We start from the raw sequence: 20,692 nt of genomic DNA, 5'->3' as shown, positions 1-20,692 counted from the left end.
AACAGTAAAGAAAATATATGAAAAGGAACCCCCTTTAAAAAATTAATGTGAATAATGTGGAGATAATGTCTGGACTTCTGTTGACAAGTATAGATATAAATAAAAACATGGGCTTAGTTTTATATTTATTTAAATATCTGATAACTTCCTCAGGTTTTAGAACAGTGTTGGCAGGTGTCATTTGATTAGCTAAAAGTTTTAAAGCATGGTTAATAAGACTAGAAGAATTATTCTAGTTTAGGGAAAAATTAATATGTCATTTGAAATTCATGTTATTTTGAATCATAAGACTATATTTTAAGTGGCTGTGGTTATTTTCACATCTATGATTTATTCCTTGGGTATTTCCTGTCATGATCCAGTTTTCCTGTGGTAATCTCTAATTTAGTAATTTGTTTTATAGTCACCCAGTGTAGAAAAGCCGGTTTTAATCAGATTATCTGCAGCAAGTTTGTGAGTTGCGTTAGTACACCATCAGGGATCCTGTATCTAGGGAATCCTTTTGCTTAGAACAGATAAAAGTTGCCTTAGGGCAGGTGGCGGGCTTAGTTTAGCAGAGGTTATTCCAGGCTGAGCCTCATTGGACACAGCTATTCATTTGGTCATGTGGGTGGCACGACCCACTGGACCAGTAACTGGAACCCTTTTGCATCTTTAATAATGCTACAGATGTATGGAGTGGCTTGCTTCAGAAGTATTCTTACAGTATTATCACTTTGTATGGAAGAACGTCAGTAGCTTGGTAATAGCCCCTACTCTCAAAAAAATCCCACAAAATTTGTATTTTAACATACTCAGTGTGGACTTTTACACAAAGATAGTGTGTTACACACCTTAAATGTAGTGGCTGAAACCATCTGCCAAATATCTTTATGATAGGTTCATTTGATAGGTTCATTATTTATATTTGTGTTTTTACCTGTGTTTTAGGAGGAGAATGCTTTTTATAGTCTTTTATTATTTACATCTGCCTTCCCCCCTTTCTAATCTGTTTCCCATCTTCATTGTACACCCTTGCAGTCATAAAAATAGCTAATTGTTTTGTATAGTCATATATTGAGGCCACCTTACAATAAATTTAAAATTTAACTTTTAAGTGTTCATTTGAGACGGCTGTCAAGTTTTTTGTGGTGTGTTGAAGGATCATCTTGATATAGAGGTATCTTTGTAGTTGTAGGGAGTAAAGGCTAAGAAGTCTGAAGAGGGAGGTGAAGATTGGGCAGCTTCTGTGTCATTTATTAGTAGGATCTAGGAGTAGTGAGTGTTTTCTAGCCTTTTATGGAATTTTTGGGTAAAACTTCCAAATTCCTTAATATCCTTGGTATGATTGGGGGAGGTATGTCTTTGTAATTTTTTTTTAAATTGAGGTATAGTTGAGGTGCAGTATTGTTTCAGGTGCACTATACAGTGATTTGATATTTGCATGCCTTATGAAATGATCACCATAAGCCTAGTAACCGTCTGTCCCCATACAGAATTATTATAATGTTCCTTATACTGTATATTACACTGGGTGTCTTGTGAGTTTTATATTTACAGATTTACCTTACTCTCACATTTGTTCCTCTTGCCTAAGTAGTAAAGACAGATTTAATTCTAAGTTATTCATATACAGCTTTGCATTTTCTATTTGAAAACGTTTGTGATGGGTATGCAGTTTTGATTAGTGCTAGCACTGCAGTCATTTCAGAACACCCCCCGACTTTCACTCCCACTACTCTCCCTACCCCTTCTTCTCCTTTTTAACCTTAGATCAAAAGATTGGTGTACTTAGTGCAGACATGAGACAAAAATAGCAGTGATGTTTGTGTGAAGCAAGACAGCCCATGTTACTGAGGTGAAGGGTGTCTCTGACTCTCAGCTATGATTGTATGGTTGGAGGAAGGCTGGAGCCTCACAGAGTTAGGGCCCCTGAGAATTTCTCCTTCCAGGTAATTCAGTCATGGGAAAGGTGTCTGTCAGGGTAGGGCAGCCACATCTCTCTCCTTGTTTAACGTATGTTCTTCCCAGGCAGATTTGTTTCACAAACCTTTACAGTTGCCTTGGGCTTTAATCCTCAACGCCAGTGTTGTTTGCAGTTAATTGTCTTTGACTTCCTTGGTCATTAAACATTAAAAGTAAAGTTATCTTAATTATGAGGCTCAATGGTCTTAACTTTTAATGACTGAAAACTCTATACTCTTTGGACACACAAATCAGTTTTCTTCACTTTCTTATAAGTAACTTGACCTTAGGTTTGCACATTGAATATTGAAATATAAAATTGAGGGACTTCCCTGGCGGCCCAGTGGTTAAGACTCGCACTTGCAATGCAGGGGACGTGGGTTCGATCCCTGGTTGGGGAACTAAGATCCCACATACTGCGTGGTGCGACCCCCCCCCAAAAATATAAATATATATATATATAAAAAATTGAGAATACTTAATTATCAAAAATTGGTCACTATAATTTAACATAAGGGACAAGCTTTTATGGGTAGGAATATAAATGCAAGTAAAGAAAAAGATAAAAATTGGGAGAAATGTTAAAATAATGATTGGGGTCAATATTTAAGTCTAACATAATATATGTTCTTAAGAATGTACATATTTGCATTTCTTTATAAATATTTTTTCTTAATTTTTTTTTTTAATAGGAATATCGTTCAGAAAAATCTCTTGAAGAACTGAGTAAACTTATGCCACCAGAATGCCATTGGTATGATCCTTGTTTCTGATATGGATTTCTACTCTTAAAAGTACAAATTAAATGTGACTAGTACAGTGTACATTGTGGCCCAATATTTGTTTAAACATAAGGTAGAAACCATTAATCTGACATGAAAAATTCATGCCCTATTCAGTATAGCAAGTAGTACTATTAAAACTTTTGTTACTTCTAATTTTGAGATTCTTGAGACATGGATTTATTCAACAGATACTTTCTGTGTGTGACTGCGTGCCAAGCACTGTTGTGGGTGCAGTGATGTATAATCAGACCCTGGTGATTGAGAAGGTTGCTACAGTTCTCACATTTTACATTTGAGCAACTGGTCCGCTTTTCCAGTGCTTTGTTTTTTTTCTTTTAATTCATCTGAGCATCTTAATTACCAAGAGCACAAGAGTAAGTCTTTTCTTGGTTTCTGTATTTGACTTATCTCCTTAGAAGTGGTGATAATGCAATATGTTTTCCCCCAGGCAAGCCCCCTGTAAGGAATTTTTTTTTTTTTTTTTAAACTAAGATTCAGACCTTGTTTTTTGATTTTTTGTTTTTTTTTTTTAAATTAATTAATTAATTATTATTTTTTTTTTTGGCTGTGTTGGGTCTTCATTTCCGTGCGAGGGCTTCCTCCAGTTGCGACAAGTGGGGGCCACTCTTCATCGCGGTGTGCGGGCCTCTCACTATTGCGGCCTCTCGTGTTGCGGAGCACAGGCTCCAGACGCGCAGGCTCAGTAGTTGTGGCTCACGGGCCCAGTCGCTCCGCGGCATGTGGGATCCTCCCAGACCAGGGCTCGAACCCGTGTCCCCTGCATTGGCAGGCAGATTCTCAACCACTGCACCACCAGGGAAGCCCCAGGAATTTCTTAAAATAAGTGGCCTGGCTTGCTTTCTTCAGCTGTGGTTGTTTCTGTTTCATGTTACAGTGTGCGTGAAGGAAAATTGGAACATACACTTGCACGAGACTTGGTTCCAGGTGATACAGTTTGCCTTTCTGTTGGGGACAGAGTTCCTGCTGACTTGCGCTTGTTTGAGGTGAGTTTGATGTCTTAGTCTGTTTGAGCAGCTGTAACAAAATAACACATAAATGTACTTCTCACAGTCCCAGTGGCTCGAAGTCCAGGATCAAGGCACCAGCATGGTCGCATCCTGGTGAGGACCCTTTTTCTGGTTCATAGCTGGTGTCTTCTTGCTATGTCCTCACATGGTGGAAGGGGCTAGAGAATATATCCAGACAAAACTCTTAATTCAAAAAGTTACATGCACCTCTATGTTCATAGCAGCACTATTCACAATAGCCAAGACATAGAAACAACCTAAATGACCACTGACAGAGGAATGGCTAAAGAAGATGTGGTACATATATACAGTGGAATATTACTCAGCCATAAAGAGAATGAAATAATGCCATTTGCAGCAATGGACCTAGAGATTATCATGCTAAGTGAGTAAGTCAGAAAGAAAAAGACAAATATTATATGATATCACTTATATGTGGAATCTAAAATAGGACACAAATGAACTTATCTACACAACAGAAACAGACTCACAGACATAGAGAAAAGGCTTGTGGTTGCCAAGGTAGGGGTGGGTGGGGGAGGGATGGATTGGGAGTTTGGGGTTAGAAGACACAAACTATTACATATAGCAATGGATAAACAACAGGGTCCTGTATAGCACAGAGAACTATATTCAGTATCCTGTAATAAACTATAATGGAAAACAATTTGGCAAAATAATGTATATATGTGTATAACTGAATTGCTTTGTTGTACAGCAGAAATTAACACAACATTGTAAATCAACTATACTTCAATAAAAATAAAAAAGTTAATAGTAACAGATGTATAACTAATTTAATAAAGGAAACAACTTTTCTAATCTAAAAGAAGGCAAAAAATAAGAAAAGAACAGAAATAGGAACATAGAATAAATAGATGGGTCAATTAGAGAACAAATAGTAGGAAGAGCTATAGAACCCCACTGTATTAGTGCTTATTTTAATTGTAGATGGATTAAATATTCACTTAAAACACTGAGATTATCAAAGTGATATAAAAAGCAAATGCAATTTAAAACAGTGACATATCTAAACATTTTTTTTTTTTCCCTTAAAATATATCTGTTTTTCCCATAGAGTCTTTTGAGGTATCCATGTAGTAAATCAGCAGATCTTTATGGAAATGAGTGTTAGGCATTGTGGGAGACACAAAGATGATGTGATAGAGTTCTTGCCCTCAGGGAGCAGACTGTTGGTATACACAAATCACCATAAGATAAGCTAGAACTGGGTAAATGCAAGAGAACTACAAAGAATGGAGTAGAAAATTTAGAGAAGGGAGAGGTTACTTCCCATTTGAGTGAAATGAGAATGCCTCAGACAGCATTGCTCTGGTGGTCGTAATCGAAGGGTAGTACTGAACCGAGATGGAGCAGCAGCGGTATTTAGATCCCCGTGAGTGTTCTGGTGTGTGATTAGAGCTGCAGTATGTTAAAGGTAGAAAATGCGTGGTAGAATCAGGGGGCCTTGGATGTGAAACTCCACTTCAGATTTTATTGGTTGGGATTTAGCTTTGAAGGTCATACCTAGCTGGCAATGATGTTAACGTTTAATCCTGCCACCGTGTGTAGAATATGTTGAAGGGATGGAGTAAGGCACCTAGTATAAGAAGCCCTCATAGCCCATGAGAACGCCAGTCTCATCTGTTATTGGAATTGACATGTACAGAGCTGTCATTCTTTGAATACCTGGTATGTCCCAAAACATGAGCGTTCTCATGTGGAGGTTATGGAAAGCCTGAAGAACATTTGGAATTATAAGTACAAGCTTCATTTAATCTTGAAATAAAGAAAGGTCTTTCTTCCAAATACTTAAAATTTATCCTTAGAAAGATATCAGATTGCTTTAATTGTTGAGTGCAAATAATACAATACAGCAAGTATTGGGAATGTTAATTTTACTTTATTACCTTCTTTCTCCCCTTAGTAGGTCTTTTTATATCTTTTTTACTCATTTCTTGTCCCTTCCTCCTATCCCTAATATTTGGTTCATGACAAGACCTTGAATTATTCTTCCTTAGAGATGCAGTAGGCCTGTCACTTGATATAAATCATCTTCCCCTCCCCCAGAGAACTCTAATTTGAATCCATGAAGTTTTTGTCACCATTTATTCTGGAGTGCTTCTCTTCTAATTCAGAAGCAGACCTCCTCAGTGGGATAGTTAGAAGATGATTTTCCCATTGTTTGAACAATTTGAGCAGCATAACGACGTAGAAACTTCAAAACACCATTTGACTTGGTAAAGTGTTTAAGGGTTTCATTTAAACAAGGGTTAATTGAGAATTATCTCAGATAATTAATAAAATTAATTTTCTCGTATAGAAAAATACTTGTCAGAATATGGATTAGTACATATTTTATCCATTCAGCAAATATATATCGAAGACTTACTGTGAGTTTAATAAGAGGGATTTTTGACATTTTAAAGCTTGATGCTGTAAAAATTAGAAGTGTATGCTTTGTGGAGTAATTGATTAGCTGTGATTGTTTTCCCCCTACTTGTTAACTTTTCAGACACTTCATCAGCACGTTTTATTTGGCAGTGCTGTGCTTAGGTTGATTTTGTTCCAGTTAATCCACTTTACATATATAGTTGAACGTCTTTAATTCCTTCTGTCACTTCTCTCCCCTACCTGGTACCAGAGGCACGTTTTTGCAACTACTTTAATAGTAGATTGAGACAACATTCCTAAAAGAATTGAGCCTTTCCTGCTGCTTCTAGATTTAAATGTACTGACCAAAGACGTAAGAAAGCTGATAGGTGAAATTCTCTTCTGGACACAGGTTACTAACTTTTTGTAATTAAATTGGCTTATTGGAGTGTTGTTTGCTGAATTTGGTTGTGGTGAATGATTATGTAAGGCTAGCTGGTTATTCGATGTTCCTACATGAAACAAGCTCTTTGTTAGAGTATAAAGGAAACAGAAGACTCCTCAGTTATCCTTGGGATGTTATTAATTTTTCACAAATAAAGCACATGGATTTCACTTTGGAAAAAGCAAGCGTAGGACTTTTGCAGTATAGTTCTTTTCGTGTGGACATGGCCCATGGCCAAGGTTGCCACTTCGGCATTGTCATTGCTGCAACTCTAGGGTTCCTGTCATAATTTCAGTGGTTCAGACTTTGGCTGTAATTCTTGCATGGGCCTGTAGTAGCATCTTGTCAGCAAGTTCAGTGACTCACTGCTATATAACTTTTTTTTTTTTAATTTTATTTATTTATTTATTTATTTATTTTTGGCCGTGTTGGGTCTTCGTTTCTGTGCGAGGGCTTTCTCTAGTTGTGGCAAGCGGGGGCCACTCTTCATCGCGGCGCGCGGGCCTCTCACTGTCGCGGCCTCTCTTGTTGCGGAGCACAGGCTCCAGACGCGCAGGCTCAGTAGTTGTGGCTCATGGGCCTAGTTGCTCCGCGGCATGTGGGATCTTCCCAGACCAGGGCTCGAACCTGTGTCCCCTGCATTGGCAGGCAGATTCTCAACCACTGCACCACCAGGGAAGCCCCTGCTATATAACTTTTATCTGGTATTTTCTGGCTGTGTCTTAAGTCAATTCAGGCTGCTGTAATAAAATACAATAGACTGGGTGGCTTAAACAACAGATGTTTGTATCTTACGGTTCTGGGTGCTGGGAAGTCCACAATCAGGGTTTGGCGGAATTGGGTTGTTGGTGAGGGCACTCTTTTGTCTTGCAGTCTTTTTGCTATGTCTTCATATGGTAGAGAGAGTGATCTCTCTTCCTCTTACAAAGCCACTGATCCCATTATGTGGGCCTCACCCACATTACCTTCTTTAACTCTGATTACCTCCCAAGACCCTGTCTCCAGTTATCATCACATTGCATTGGAGTTTAGGGCTTCAGCATGAATTTTGGGGGGACAGAATTCAGTCCATAGCAGGCTGAGTCTATCTTTTGTAAAACCCTTTTTAAAGAAGATTAATGTTGATAACTTAAGGATTTCTGTGTTTGGTTTTCTTGCCTGAGTCAGTTTTACATGGCCAAGGAATGAGTGAATATGTGTTGGTGGCAGTAACCTTACCAGCATAGGAACCTTAGAATTATTTGTGGAGCTGGGATAGTAAAACTTAGAGGAATTGAGCTATGGGCATGTTCTCCAATTTTTTCCCTTAGGATTTTTATTTTAATTTTTTAGTAGTAGTTGAGAAGAGATACCTCTGGCTAGTTAATCGGGGGCAGCCAGGGGATTGGTCAGACAGTGACTTTAGATGAAGCAATCTTATAGACTATACATATCTGCATAACAGTACATTTTGCCTTTTTGGAAACATAACATATTTTCCATAATGTTCCAGGTAAAGTCTATATCAAAATTTGAACAAAGAATTCTTTGTAAGAGAAAACAATGTAAGAGTCAGAGGAAAAGAGGATTTCTTTTGGCTGTTGAAAATATTTTACCTCTTAGCTACAAGTTTTTAACTAAACCCAAAATATTGCCTGAAATGTAGCACGATTTTCCTTCACCTGGAGTACTGAATGATTAATTCTATTGACACTTTTTTTTGTGGCTCATGTGTTAGGGTTATTAGCCCATATCATTCTTCGAAACTGTCTTCAAGATCTACACACAGGGTACAGTTGCCACTTTTTTTTTCAAACCCAGTTTTTGTTTAAATGGGAATGTCTTAATTTTTCATTTTTGAAAGATAGTTTTGCTGGATATAGAATTCTCTTTGATTTTTTTTTTAAGCACTTTAAATATGTTATTCTACTGGTTCTAGCTGCCATGGTTTCTGATAAGAAATGGGATGCTAATCTTATTGAGAATCCCTTGTACATGATAAGTTGCTTTGCTCTTGCTGTTTTCAAGATTCTGTCTTTGTCTTTCAGCAGTTTGGTTATAATATCTCTCAGTGTAGATGTTTATGAGTTTATCCTGTTTGGAGTGTATTTGTCTTCTTTGATGTATAGATTCCTGTCTTTCATTAAATTTGGGAAGTTTTCATCCAATATTTCTTCAAATATTCTTTCTGCCCATTTCTAGTTTTTTTTTTCTAGGACACTTATAATGCTTAAATTGGTATGCATTTTACACTTCGTCTTCCCTGGTACATGTGGTAGCCCTTCCAAGCGTTTATTTCTTCAAAAACTTCCACCTTAGTCTCTTCCTTTTCAGTCTTTTGGTTGTGTCTGCTGCTTGCCCTGTTCTGTGCTTTGCCTGCTAGTATATGTCTTTAATCTTTTGGCAGATACCTGGAAAGCTACTCTAGCTGGAGTTGGGATGTGAAGTAAAGGTCAGCCTCTGCACCAGTCCTTCAGAGAACTGCCAGACAGGTCAAAACACACAACTATAGTATTTTAGGAGCAGGGTCCAGGAACAGAAGCTTCCATCCCCACAGCTATTGCTGCTTCTCTTGGGAATGGGGCATAGCAGACAGGCAAATAAAAATGCCTTTTTCTTCTCAAGCATTTCCCTGGTTGCTTTTTTATTCCAGAGTTTATTCTGTCAGTTTTTGCCAGCTTATGATTTTTTAGTGGAGGGACCAGTTGTTTGAGTGCTGTGCTCCACTATTTTCTGTGATGTTACTCCTGAGTTGTAAGTTTTTATATAGACTTCAGTGTATTTTTTTGGCAGGTAAATTTGATAAATTGATTTATAGTATGTTGCTCTCTCCTTATTGTGATTTATCACTGAAACTTCGCTTTTAAATTTCTGAATTATTAAACTTATATACATACTTGTAAAAAAGCAATTTACAAACATCTTAGGAAGTAGAGATTTTAAATTAGCTGTCAAAAGAAATTGACTAGAATGTTGGAAAAGGTGTATGTTGTATTTGTGGAATGTGGAAACATTCATATTCACTAAAAGCTATTTGATATAATCACTTGTGTTTGACTTTGGAAAAGATGTATTTTTCTTTAATAGTATCATACAACTGAGAAAACCATTCCATACTTAGAGCAATAGGAGTGTTAATTCTCTAAGACTGTATAAGCTGGAGCTCTGCTTAGTGTTTTGTTGTCTGATTTTTATAGTTCAGTGGTTAAAAACTGTTGTGAGCTGAGAAATGCTATTCATTTTAAAATGCTGAAGGGAAAGAACTCATTTTTTCCTCAGTAAGTCACTAGAATTTAAAAAGACAATATGGGTGGGTTAGAAGTGAGACTTAGTGTCTTTGTTTTAAGAGTATCATTTTACATTGATAGGAAAGGACTGTTGCAAAAATAGGTCCCCTTTTGAAATTTTGTTCCTTTTAATAGTCTTACTGAAATATCTTATAAATCATTGTTAACCGAATTTAAATTATTGTCTTTAAATTATTGACAACTTGATCAAGTTCAACCTGTACTCTTTTTTTTTTTTTTTAAATAAGAACCACTGAATGTACACTTTGTGTTGATGCACGTGGGCTTTCTCTAGTTGCGGTGAGTGGGGGCTACTCTTTGTGTGCGCGGGCTTCTCATTGCAGTGGCTTCTCTTGTTGTGGAGCACGGGCTCTAGGCGCACGGGCTTCAGTAGTTGTGGCACACGGGCTCAGTAGTTGTGGCTCGGGGGCTGTAGAGTGCAGGCGCAGTAGTTGTGGCGCATGGGCTTAGTTGCTCCACGGCATGTGGGATCTTCTTGGACCAGGGATCGAACCCGTGTCCCCTGCATTGGCAGGCAGATTCGTAACCCCTGCACCACCAGGGAAGTCCCTGAATCCATACTCTTAAGTCAAGTTTGCAAGCATTTACCATGGGATAAAATTCATTTCAGGTAACACTGGTTGGTTGGGCTTTGATTAATAAGCTAGAGCTCATGAAGAATTTTTAATTATATTTTCCTTCATTTGAATAAACAGTAAGAGGAATCTTAATTTTTGAGAGCATAAGTAAGAAATTTTATCATGATCAGGCAGTTGCAGATGAATATTTTGGAAGATTCATTTCTGGGGAAAGAAATCCATTTCTGATTTGCTTTTAATTCTGGACTAGAGGTGATTAACCTAGCAGCATACAGGATACTAAGATGTTCTTTAGTTTATGAACTTATTTTTAGTTACCAGTTGTACCATATTAACTGTAATTTTTTTAAGCAGTCACTTTTTGCTTTCCAGGAAACCTTTGTGACTTTGGCATTTACCTTATTTCTGCCTAATGTTTTATAGGAATAATCCTGTGAATTATTTTCAACCATTTAAATTCTGTAGGTGTTAAATATTCAGATTGTGGGATTATGTATGCATCTTGATTCTTATTTACATTCTGCTTTTGAACTGTGTTGTGTCTTACTTAACACCTCCACCATAGTGCCTGAGGAAGAATGAAGAGAAAGTGGAACATAATCAGTTTCCTTATTAACAGCTTTTCTGAAGGTTTTATGTTTAAACTTGGCTGGAAGGCATGGAGCTGGCTGATTCTTTGACTTCATTTTATCCTAACCTTTCTCTCTTTCATGAATGCAATGGATAAATGACTCTAATGTCTTTCTTCTCAGGTGAATTAAATTGTGACTTTGTTAAAGTGTAATAGTTAGGCTTGCCTACTTTATTAAAGTACCACCCTTCTTAGAAATGACTTCCTTCCCCTTACTCTCTCAAAACTGCTTCCTGCGAAAACTTGCAGTCACCATTAAGAGAAACTAACTTGTCACTTAGAAAATACTCTTGTTCAACGGACAGTTGAGAGCTATGCTACATTGTATGATTTAGACAAATTTCATTAATAATGTATTGTTAATTTTAACAGATTTATAATTATATAGGAAAAAAGATAAGGACCCAAAGCTCCCTTTCCTTCCAAATTAGTTTGTATACTAACACAGGGCTGATTGTTGTTGTACAAAAAATTACATGCGTCTTTTCTGTAGAAACACCTGATTTGAACAAAAATTCTTATTCCCTTAAATGGTTGTTGCACTGCTGAGGCTGACACTGAAGAGCTGGGTCCCTGACAGAGTCAAGAAAAGCCATGCTTCCCCCCTCTTTTTTAAAAGTCAGATTATATTTGTATTCCTTGACAACCACCTAGTGTTAGTATTTATCCCTGTTTAAGATTTACATTTGAAGTAAAAATTCTTCAGTGGGAAAACATAAATTTCAACTTTGTCACAGAGAAAGGAGTTCTATAGCTTGTATACAAGTATTTGTTTGTTTTTAAATATTAGCAGATTTTTCTTATTAAGAGCTTAGAAAATTACAAGCAGTTCTGATTTTTGTAACAAGCATTAAAGAGGAACTTGCTAAACAAAATAAACTATTTGTTGACTTTTGTAATTTAGAAGAATAAGAGTTAATTTGTCAACGTTTGGGTTTCATCTCCATGCCTTATAAGCTGTGTGATGTTGGGTGAGGCACTTAATCCTTCAGTATGTCTGTAAAATAGGGATAATACTACTAGTGCCTCATTGGAGTTGCTAGTAGCTAAGTAGCTGTTAGTAGATAACTTAGTATAGGTGTGTAGCATGGTGCCTAGCAGATAGTGAGCAAGGAAGTGTCAACTGTTTTTAGTATTAGCATCATCTTTGAAGAAAGATCTAACTTTTTTCTTACTTGGTAATAAATGTGTTAGTGTGAAAAATTATATAGACCTAAGATTAATTTGGGAAGAAGAGTCAAATGTGTTCTTTTAATAAAAAAAAAAATCATTGCTTTTGAACATGGCAGGTGTTTTTTTTGAATCTGTAGTTGTGGTGAAGTAATGAACCCAAATTTACCTGGCTTGTCTTTGCATACATAATTATATAAAATGGGAAGCCTTTTAAAGACTAAAGGACTGTCAGATCTGTGTTTTAAGGAATACTTTTTATAAGCCTATTTTGATACTAAAATCTATCACATTTACATGGTACTAAACTTTCAGGAAATGCTACCACAGTTTGGTCTCTCTGGAGTTGTATGATATAATTTATTTTTATTCTGAACATTCTTAAACTTTATGATCTAATGTTATAAACTTTTGATTATATTTGCAGTGTTATATGCCTGCCTAGCACAGGAACGCACCTAGCATGTTCCTGCCCCTACAGGCTTTGTACTTTGTGCTCCTTTTCCCTAGAACCCTTCCTCCCTCATTATGGCCCAACCTTGGGGCCCTCACGCCAGTCAGGGCTCTGCAAAAGGGTCATCTGCTTTTGAGAGATGTTCTCTATCACTTATGTCACTCTCCATTCTTACCATGTTTTTTCCCCCACTATCAAGCATTATATTATCCACTCTTGTTTATTTTTTCAAATCAATTTCCCATTAGAATAAAAGCTGAGGGCAGCAGTAAACTTTGTTTACTGCTGATTCTCACTCTGTGTGATACATTACAGGGCCTGGCATATTATAAGTATTAATAAATACTTTTTAAGTGAATGTGAATCAATGGCGTTGATCAAATCAAAAGTTTTATTATGTAGATGGGGAGAAAGAATTCATGAACTCAATTTTTAATAATTATTTTCTGTGAGATTTTTTTAAGGTATTTATGGTCATAACAAAATAATCATTTAAATAGATGAGATTTATTCCCCTTCCCCACCCCACAAAAAAGAAAAAACAGGATTTAAATTTAGAGTATTTGGTACATAGTAGGAATTGTCAATCAGGAGGCCCAATTCAGAACACCAGCTCAGTTTATAAGAGCAGTGAGACTGCACATTTAACTGCTCTGGGATCATTTTCTTATCTTGTTTTCTTTCTAGGATCTAACCCAGTGCCTGGTACATAGTTAAGGTAGTCAGTAAATGTTGCTTAGGTGAGTGAATGAACCTATAAAATGAGTAAAATCATGAACTAGTTTCTAGTTTCCCGAAGAACCTCCTAATGATCCTTGAATTAGAGCTTCTGGAATAAAATGGGTCCAAGATGTTTGGAAAACACTCTTCTGTTGATTCTGAAACCTGAGTGCAACATCAGAATTACCTGGAGGGCTTGAAAATGCAGTCTGTTAGGTTCACTCTCCCCACCTCCTTGTTTGCGGTAGGGCAGTGAATTCCTTCACAAGCTCTGACGTGTTAGAGGTGATGCTGGTTCTGCTAAGACCACACTTCCACAACCCCTGCTGTATCTGTATTCCTGTTGAGGTGCCTCACACCGGTGCATTGTAAGTTTTGAGAAGCACTATGGTAGGGGAAGCTGTTTAATTCTTAACACAGTGTTTCTAAAACTTCCTTGACCAGCGTACTCCTCCCTTGTATGTATGTGTATATATGTGTGTGTCGGTTTATCAATGATCATCCATCTATAACACTATACACAATGCTTATTAACATCCTTGGAACTGTTGTTCTGTGGGCCATACTTAGAAACAGAGCCAGGTCACATCTGCAGTATTTTCCACGTATAAAATTATGATTTTTTTTTTTCATGCTTGGGTAGGTGAATTCTTAATTGTGTTAGGAGTGCAGCCTTCAGTATTGAACCCCATTGCAGAGTTGGATGGTGATGTGATATTCATGATCTGCATGGAAACATTTATATACATTTTTGATTCTTGCTGACATAAATTTAGAATAAATGTAGGGATGTATAGCAAGAACAATTTCATGAAAATTAAACCCAAAATGATGAAATTATTTATTTCTCAGTATCTTTTATATCTTTCAGTCGTATTTCTCTTCTGTTATAGTTGGTTTAAATCTGTCAAACCCATTTTCAGGACTTTAGGATAGGGCAAAATTAGGAAATAATTTTAGAAAACTCATGAGAGTCGAGTTTTCTCTAAATAAAGATTGTCTCAGCTAGTGTCTCCTTTCCCTAGTTGTATTTGGAAGTTTAGGCTAATTTTGTCTCATGGTTCTGTCTACTTTGCATGTAGATTTTGTTGACTTAGCTTCTTTTTTTTTTTTTTTTTTCTTTTTTTGGCTGCATTGGGTCTTCGTTGCTGCCTGCGGGCTTTCTCTAGTTGTAGTGAGGGGGAGGGGGGTTACTCTTCCTTGCGGTGCACAGGCTTCTCTTGTTGTGGAGCACAGGCTCTAGGCGCATGGGCTTCAGTAGTTGTGGCACACGGGCCTAGTTGCTCCGCGGCATGTGAGATCTTCCCGGACCAGGGCTTGAACCCATGTCCCCTGCACTGTCAGGCACTTAACCACTTAACCACTGCACCACCAGGGAAGTCCCTAGCTTCGTTTTTAAATATGGTTGTACCTATTCTAGCCTACTGTCTTAAAGTGATGGATATGATAAAAGATTTGGTTAATTTATAGAAGGGAGGATATTTGTGGAAGGAGTGATGGTTACAAACTCCTTAGATGTTAAGTTTAGCAGAGAGAGTCTTCAAACTTGAACTTAGTGGAGTGCTTTATGTTCCCCAAGGCTGTGGATCTTTCCATTGATGAGTCCAGCTTGACAGGAGAGACAACACCTTGTTCTAAGGTGACAGCTCCTCAGCCGGCTGCCACTAATGGAGATCTTGCATCAAGAAGTAACATTGCCTTCATGGGAACACTGGTCAGATGTGGCAAAGCAAAGGTAAGTTTTCTTTCTCGTTTTCAAGATAGCAGTTCCTTTGTTTTCAACCATTTCCTCAGTTCTTTTTTGGCTAGTTTTATGTGGAGCTTTTAAAAATATATGACGAAGAAATGGCAGAATTGAACCTAATCCTTGGCAGATATTTGTGAGACTAAGGAGAAGCCGTGTCCCTGAGGTATAATACATCCATAGTTCTGCCATTTACCAGGTCATGGATCCTGTAAAAGCATAGTCCTCAGTACATGTTCTTTTTTTTTAGATAGAAACAGTGGCTTGTGGATATGTTCACCATTGGTTAAATAAAATTTCAATTTAGTTGATATGATACTGGCTATAATATTCGGACTACATATCACTCTCCTACTGATTGATTTCAAATATTTTATTTCCTGGATTTTAATATTACACAAATATAAAAGGCATCATTCAATAGCATTTGAGAGGGAAACTACATTAAATGTCTCTACTGAGTATAAGAAAGGTTCAAATTTCAGAAATATTAATATAGACAAAAAAATGGGCCACAGAATTGAGTCAGTAATAAGTTTAATGAGATGTTTGTTTTCTAGGATCTATAGTAACATCAAAAGTAAATTTGCTGAGGGAACCTTGGATACGTATGTCAGGCATCTTGACTGTGGGTGGCTTTGGAGAAAGGGAATGAAGGGGTTTTGTTTTTTGGTTGAGAGAGGTGATTCCATCTGAATGTAAATATGTTTTCTTGTTTTTCCCTTTAGGGTATTGTCATTGGAACAGGAGAAAATTCTGAATTTGGAGAGGTTTTTAAAATGATGCAAGCAGAGGAAGTGAGTAACAAACTTAGTTTGTTAATGATGTTTTAGTTTGAAATCCGAAATATCTTCCATTGTAAGTAGAGAAAAAGAGAATATTGGAGGATTATTTTGTTAATTTTGGAAGTAATATTTTATTCAGAATATCACTCAGTTGTCTGTGCTTAAAATCATAAGTGGAAAGCCTGTAATTGGAAGGGTTTGAATTAACACTTAATATTCTGAAATATTCTGATGTTTATTCATTGTTCATAGGAGAAGAAGGTTTAGCCAGTTATTTATAAGGTTTATTATTTTTAGAAATTAGCTTTATCATATTAAATTTAAAGATTACTAAATAGTATATTTGTACTTTAGAACATGTCTTCTACCAAAATTCCCAACTTTACATAATTCCAAGTATCTGGAGAAAAAAAGATTGCAAAGTGAAATAACTTGGAAGATACCCTTGTTGAAGGATATTGAAGATTAGTTCTCTCATTTAAAATATCTTCTTATATTTAAAAAAGAAGTTGCATTCTACAAATATCATTTTCTTCTCAAATTATCTGGATTTCTCAGGTAGCCTGCCAAGACTCCCATATGTGATGCAGTGTGTAAAACCGTCCCAAGCTTGGGGGTGAAGGGATCGCCAGAGATCAGGGAGCCAACAGGGTGAAAAGACTTGGGTTACAAGCATCTCTGTAACGAGAAAGAGTAGAAAAATGAGGGGCAGCTGATGATAATGAAGTCCTGGGGAAGCTGCTAGGGGGAGTAGATTTTTCCTCAAAGAGGCATAGAGGGCATGAACGTTTTCAAATAAACGGGTTTTTAACAGTATAGGCCTCACAGTTTTCTCAGTGAAGGAGCTAAAACTTACCTCAAGGGAGAGTTGTGTATGTCATGGGTGTGTTAAGCACGAGCATGTATGTGTCAAACACTTAAGAGTCCCTGGCACCTAGTAAAGCTCACTAAATTTAGGTAATTGGGTAATTGTGGTGACACTCTTCTCCTATTTGTCAAGGCACCAAAAACCCCTCTGCAGAAGAGCATGGACCTCTTAGGAAAACAACTTTCCTTTTACTCCTTTGGTATAATAGGTAAGAGAAGAGTGAGTATGTATATCTCCTATATTTACTTAGGTTTATTTTTTGAGTGGGAAGGGGGAGTTAGATACATACATAGAAAAATTCCATTCATGTATTCACTTATTCGGCTACTATTACTTTTTTTGAACTATAAAACTAATCCCCAGCTGTTGTCCTTTTCTACAAAGATAAAATAGAACTCTGTAATTCCTGTAATCAAAGAGCATTTCTATAAACATTTTAGTATTTGTCTTTCTAGTCTTCAATAAAATACGATAGTATTGTGTTATGACTACTTTTCTTTTTTTGTTTTATGTATCCCATCATAAACATCTTGTCATTAAATAGATACTCATCTAAAACAAATTTAAAGGTTGTATAGTATTCCATTGTGTGAATATGTGTGTGTATACATATATAAAAAGCCAGTGCTCTTTTAGACATTTGTGTAGGTTTTTAAAGTTTTAAAGAATTGTGTAAGTGATTCTTCAGTGCAGGTATCTTATTATAAACACCTCTCATTTCCTTAGGATAAATTCCTGAAAGTGAAATTATTGGGTCAAAGAGTATCTGTGTGATTTTAAAATTTTTGGCATCTTTTTAAAGGCTTTTGTTTCATATTGCCAAATAATATCCTCCATCAACAAGATAAAAGTCTCTCTTCCAGCACCCTTGCCAGCTTTTTTGTCATTAACTTAATAGGTGAAGAAAAGTCTTCTCATTATTTTATTTCAAAATTCATTATTTGAGAAACTGAACACTTTGTCATATGTGTGTTAGTCCTTTTTATTTTATGACCTGCCAGTTTATTTCTTTTGTCCCTCTTCTCTTGTGGTATAAGTCTTAGATTGGTCACAGCTCTTTGTATAATTAGGATATTAATCCTTTTGTTGTTTAAGTTACAAGTATTTTTTTCTCCTGATTTTTAAATTGCTTTTGAGGGCTGTATAATAAACTTGGTAGAGAGGGGAGAGATGTGTGTAATGGAACAGTCTCTTGCCTGAGATTCTTATCACCCTCCTGTTGATAATTAGTGCAGTTAAGTTTCTGTCTGTGTTCTATTCATAAAGGCTCTCCCAACCCCATGTGGGAGAATGTTTTTTGTTTATAGTTATTTAAACATCACTATACTATTTTAGTTTTTACTTTTGACACTTAATTTTACTATTTTATTTAGAATTTATTTTAGTATAAGACTTAAGGTAGAATTATTACTTTTTTACTTAAAAGTTAATTATCCTAGTACCATCAATTCCATAGTCCATTCTTAATTCACTGAGTTGAAACAACATCTTTATCATAACATTAAACACATCAATTTTGGAGTCTTTTCTCTGTTTCTTTCTTTCTTTTTTTTTTTAAAGAGAAAAGTAAAATGTTTATTGGAAAAGCAGAGCACATGCGGAAAGATGCATGGATGAACTCTGCGAGAGAGTCCTTCTCTGTTTAATTCTTCCATGATGTTATTTTAATTTTTCTTGCTAGCTTTTAAGATAACAGTGAAATTTTAAGACAACATTTCTGCTGTACAGTTTCAGTGAAATAACTTCTTAAATATTAATCCTGTTGATCCATTTCTCAGTATCATAAACATAAAGTAGAAGCTGGGAAGGTATTTCATTCTTTTTGTTTAAATGGTGTGTATGTTCTTATAGCTCCCTTCATTTGGTTATTGCTGTTTATTTTTTAGAATTTATAGTGAATTTGGTAAATTGAAGGGCAGTTTAACCAATTAAATCTTTCCAGTTTATATTAACACTGTACCATTAAACCACATCAAATTTAGTGATAAAAATTTTTCAACTTTATGGTTACCTGGTTTTAAATGCATTGGACATAATTTTTCTTGTTAGGATAGTATATGGAATAGGAGAAGGATCAAGATCAAAATCAAGGGTCAGCAGACATTTTGGTAAAGTGCCAGATAGTAAATGTTTTAGCCTTTGATTCGTACGTTCTGTGTTGGAAATACTCAACTTTGCCATCAGCACAAAAGCAACCACAGACAATTTACAAACAATGGGTGTGGCTGTGTTCCAACAAATGATTTACAAAAACACGTAAGAGGGCCATAGATTGTATAGTTTGCTGGACTCTGGTATAATTCACTGGACAAAATTTCTTTTATCAGGATAGTATTTGGGATGGGATCTGGATCATTATTTTGTAGTTGCAGAAAGATGAAGAAGACCTTGTTTTCAATGTCCATATTGATCTAGAATACAGTCTCGAAGTTATTTTATTAAAACTCTGATACGGTGTTTTTCCTCACAAAACCAGTGGTACATCCCTTGTGCCCCACCCCCCCCCCCCCCGCCCTTCTTTTCAAAGATAAAGATTAAAGAAGAGAGTAAAGAATCAGCTGTTTGGTTTATGTTAATTCGTTTTTAACTTTTAGACGCTGTAAAGGTAGTAATTTTTAAATGTTAATTGCAGTTTTGGCTGTCTTACAATGTCTTATATCATTCTTTGAGCCAAGTCCTAAGTACTCCTTGGTTTGTAGTACAAACTTAATGTGCAGTGTCTGGATATTGAGTTATGAGAAGTAAAGTTCCAGGGTTTATTTTTGCAAACCTCATAGTTGAGAGAAAACCTATATGTATATGCTGCCTTCTTTTTTTTCCCCAATTGTATGAAAATACTGTCCTCTTACATTGGGAACTCTCAGATATTATTACTTTAAGGGATGGGGGGCAACAGTGGCAACAAAAGGTAAAACTGTAGGTGTGTGCATGCATACACAGTTTTAACCTTAAGATTAATTTAATCTCACCTGCTTAATGGATTTTTGTAAAATCTTATAATTGTGATCTGATAAACTTTCCCTTTTATATCAAGGGACTTTTGCTGCCCTCAGCTTTCTGTTCTATCCCTTCCATGCCCAGGTGATTTTATATAAAAGGGAAAAATAGCTGTTTGATTCTGTTACAGGTATCATCATGTTGGTTGGCTGGTTACTAGGAAAAGATATCCTGGAAATGTTTACTATTAGTGTAAGGTAAGTTCTGATAGTTTGTTTATAATTTGAAGTCTCTTTTGGCTCTCTTATTTCTTTGTTAGTCATAGCTTATGTTCCATTATGGAGGTATTGTACGAGCACATTAGAGTATATTAACTCTACTTAAATAGTTCAGAATTCATATGTTGAAATGAGCTCCAGGAAAATGAAAACCTATGTATATGCAATGGAGAAACCCCACACTAGATGTCTGGTGTTATCAACCCAATATTGCATTTTTATACTTAAATAAACAATTAAGGATTGCCAAACTGAAAACTAGGAGCATGAGAGAGAAAGACCACAATATAGAAATTGAATAATCCATCTCAGAGGAAAACCAAATATGCAAGAATTGACAAAAAATTAAAAATAGAAAGCATTAGTATTTTCAGAGATTTGTGAAGAAACTGCATTCATGATAGACAGACAGATTGCTGTAGAAAAGGATCACAGAACCAAAATATATTTTTTTAAGATATTAAGGTTATGATTGCTGAAATTAAAGATTCAGTTTAAAGGCTATAATATAAAGTCGAAGTGGTCTCCCCAAAAATAGAATAAAAAGTCTAAAACAGAGAATGAGATAAAAGTGACAAAGGATAATTCAATAAATGCCATATCTAAGTAACAGAAGATTTAAAAAGAGATAAGAAGAAATTATATAAGAAATGAAGCAAGACATG

General features: G+C 36.1%; 1 protein-coding gene across 7 annotated transcripts in view; it reads left to right on the top strand.

Annotated features, from left to right (window-relative positions):
- ATP2C1 (ATPase secretory pathway Ca2+ transporting 1) overlaps positions 1-20,692 on the top strand; it is a 117,679-nt gene that overhangs the window by 59,631 nt on the left and 37,356 nt on the right. For all 7 annotated transcript variants that reach the window (XM_082392649.1, XM_082392648.1, XM_082392652.1 and 4 more), the window contains 6 exons: positions 2,637-2,698; positions 3,625-3,733; positions 14,995-15,150; positions 15,888-15,956; positions 16,945-17,020; positions 19,940-20,006. In XM_082392649.1, coding sequence (XP_082248775.1) covers positions 2,637-2,698; positions 3,625-3,733; positions 14,995-15,150; positions 15,888-15,956; positions 16,945-17,020; positions 19,940-20,006 — 539 coding nt within the window. The remainder of the gene's footprint in view (positions 1-2,636; positions 2,699-3,624; positions 3,734-14,994; positions 15,151-15,887; positions 15,957-16,944; positions 17,021-19,939; positions 20,007-20,692) is intronic.

Source organism: Balaenoptera borealis (genome assembly GCF_965194805.1).
Source record: "Balaenoptera borealis genome assembly, chromosome: 5".
Lineage (NCBI taxonomy): Eukaryota > Metazoa > Chordata > Mammalia > Artiodactyla > Balaenopteridae > Balaenoptera > Balaenoptera borealis.
The sequence above is the reverse complement of the archived record's forward strand: the minus strand, read 5'-3'. Positions and strand labels throughout refer to the sequence as shown.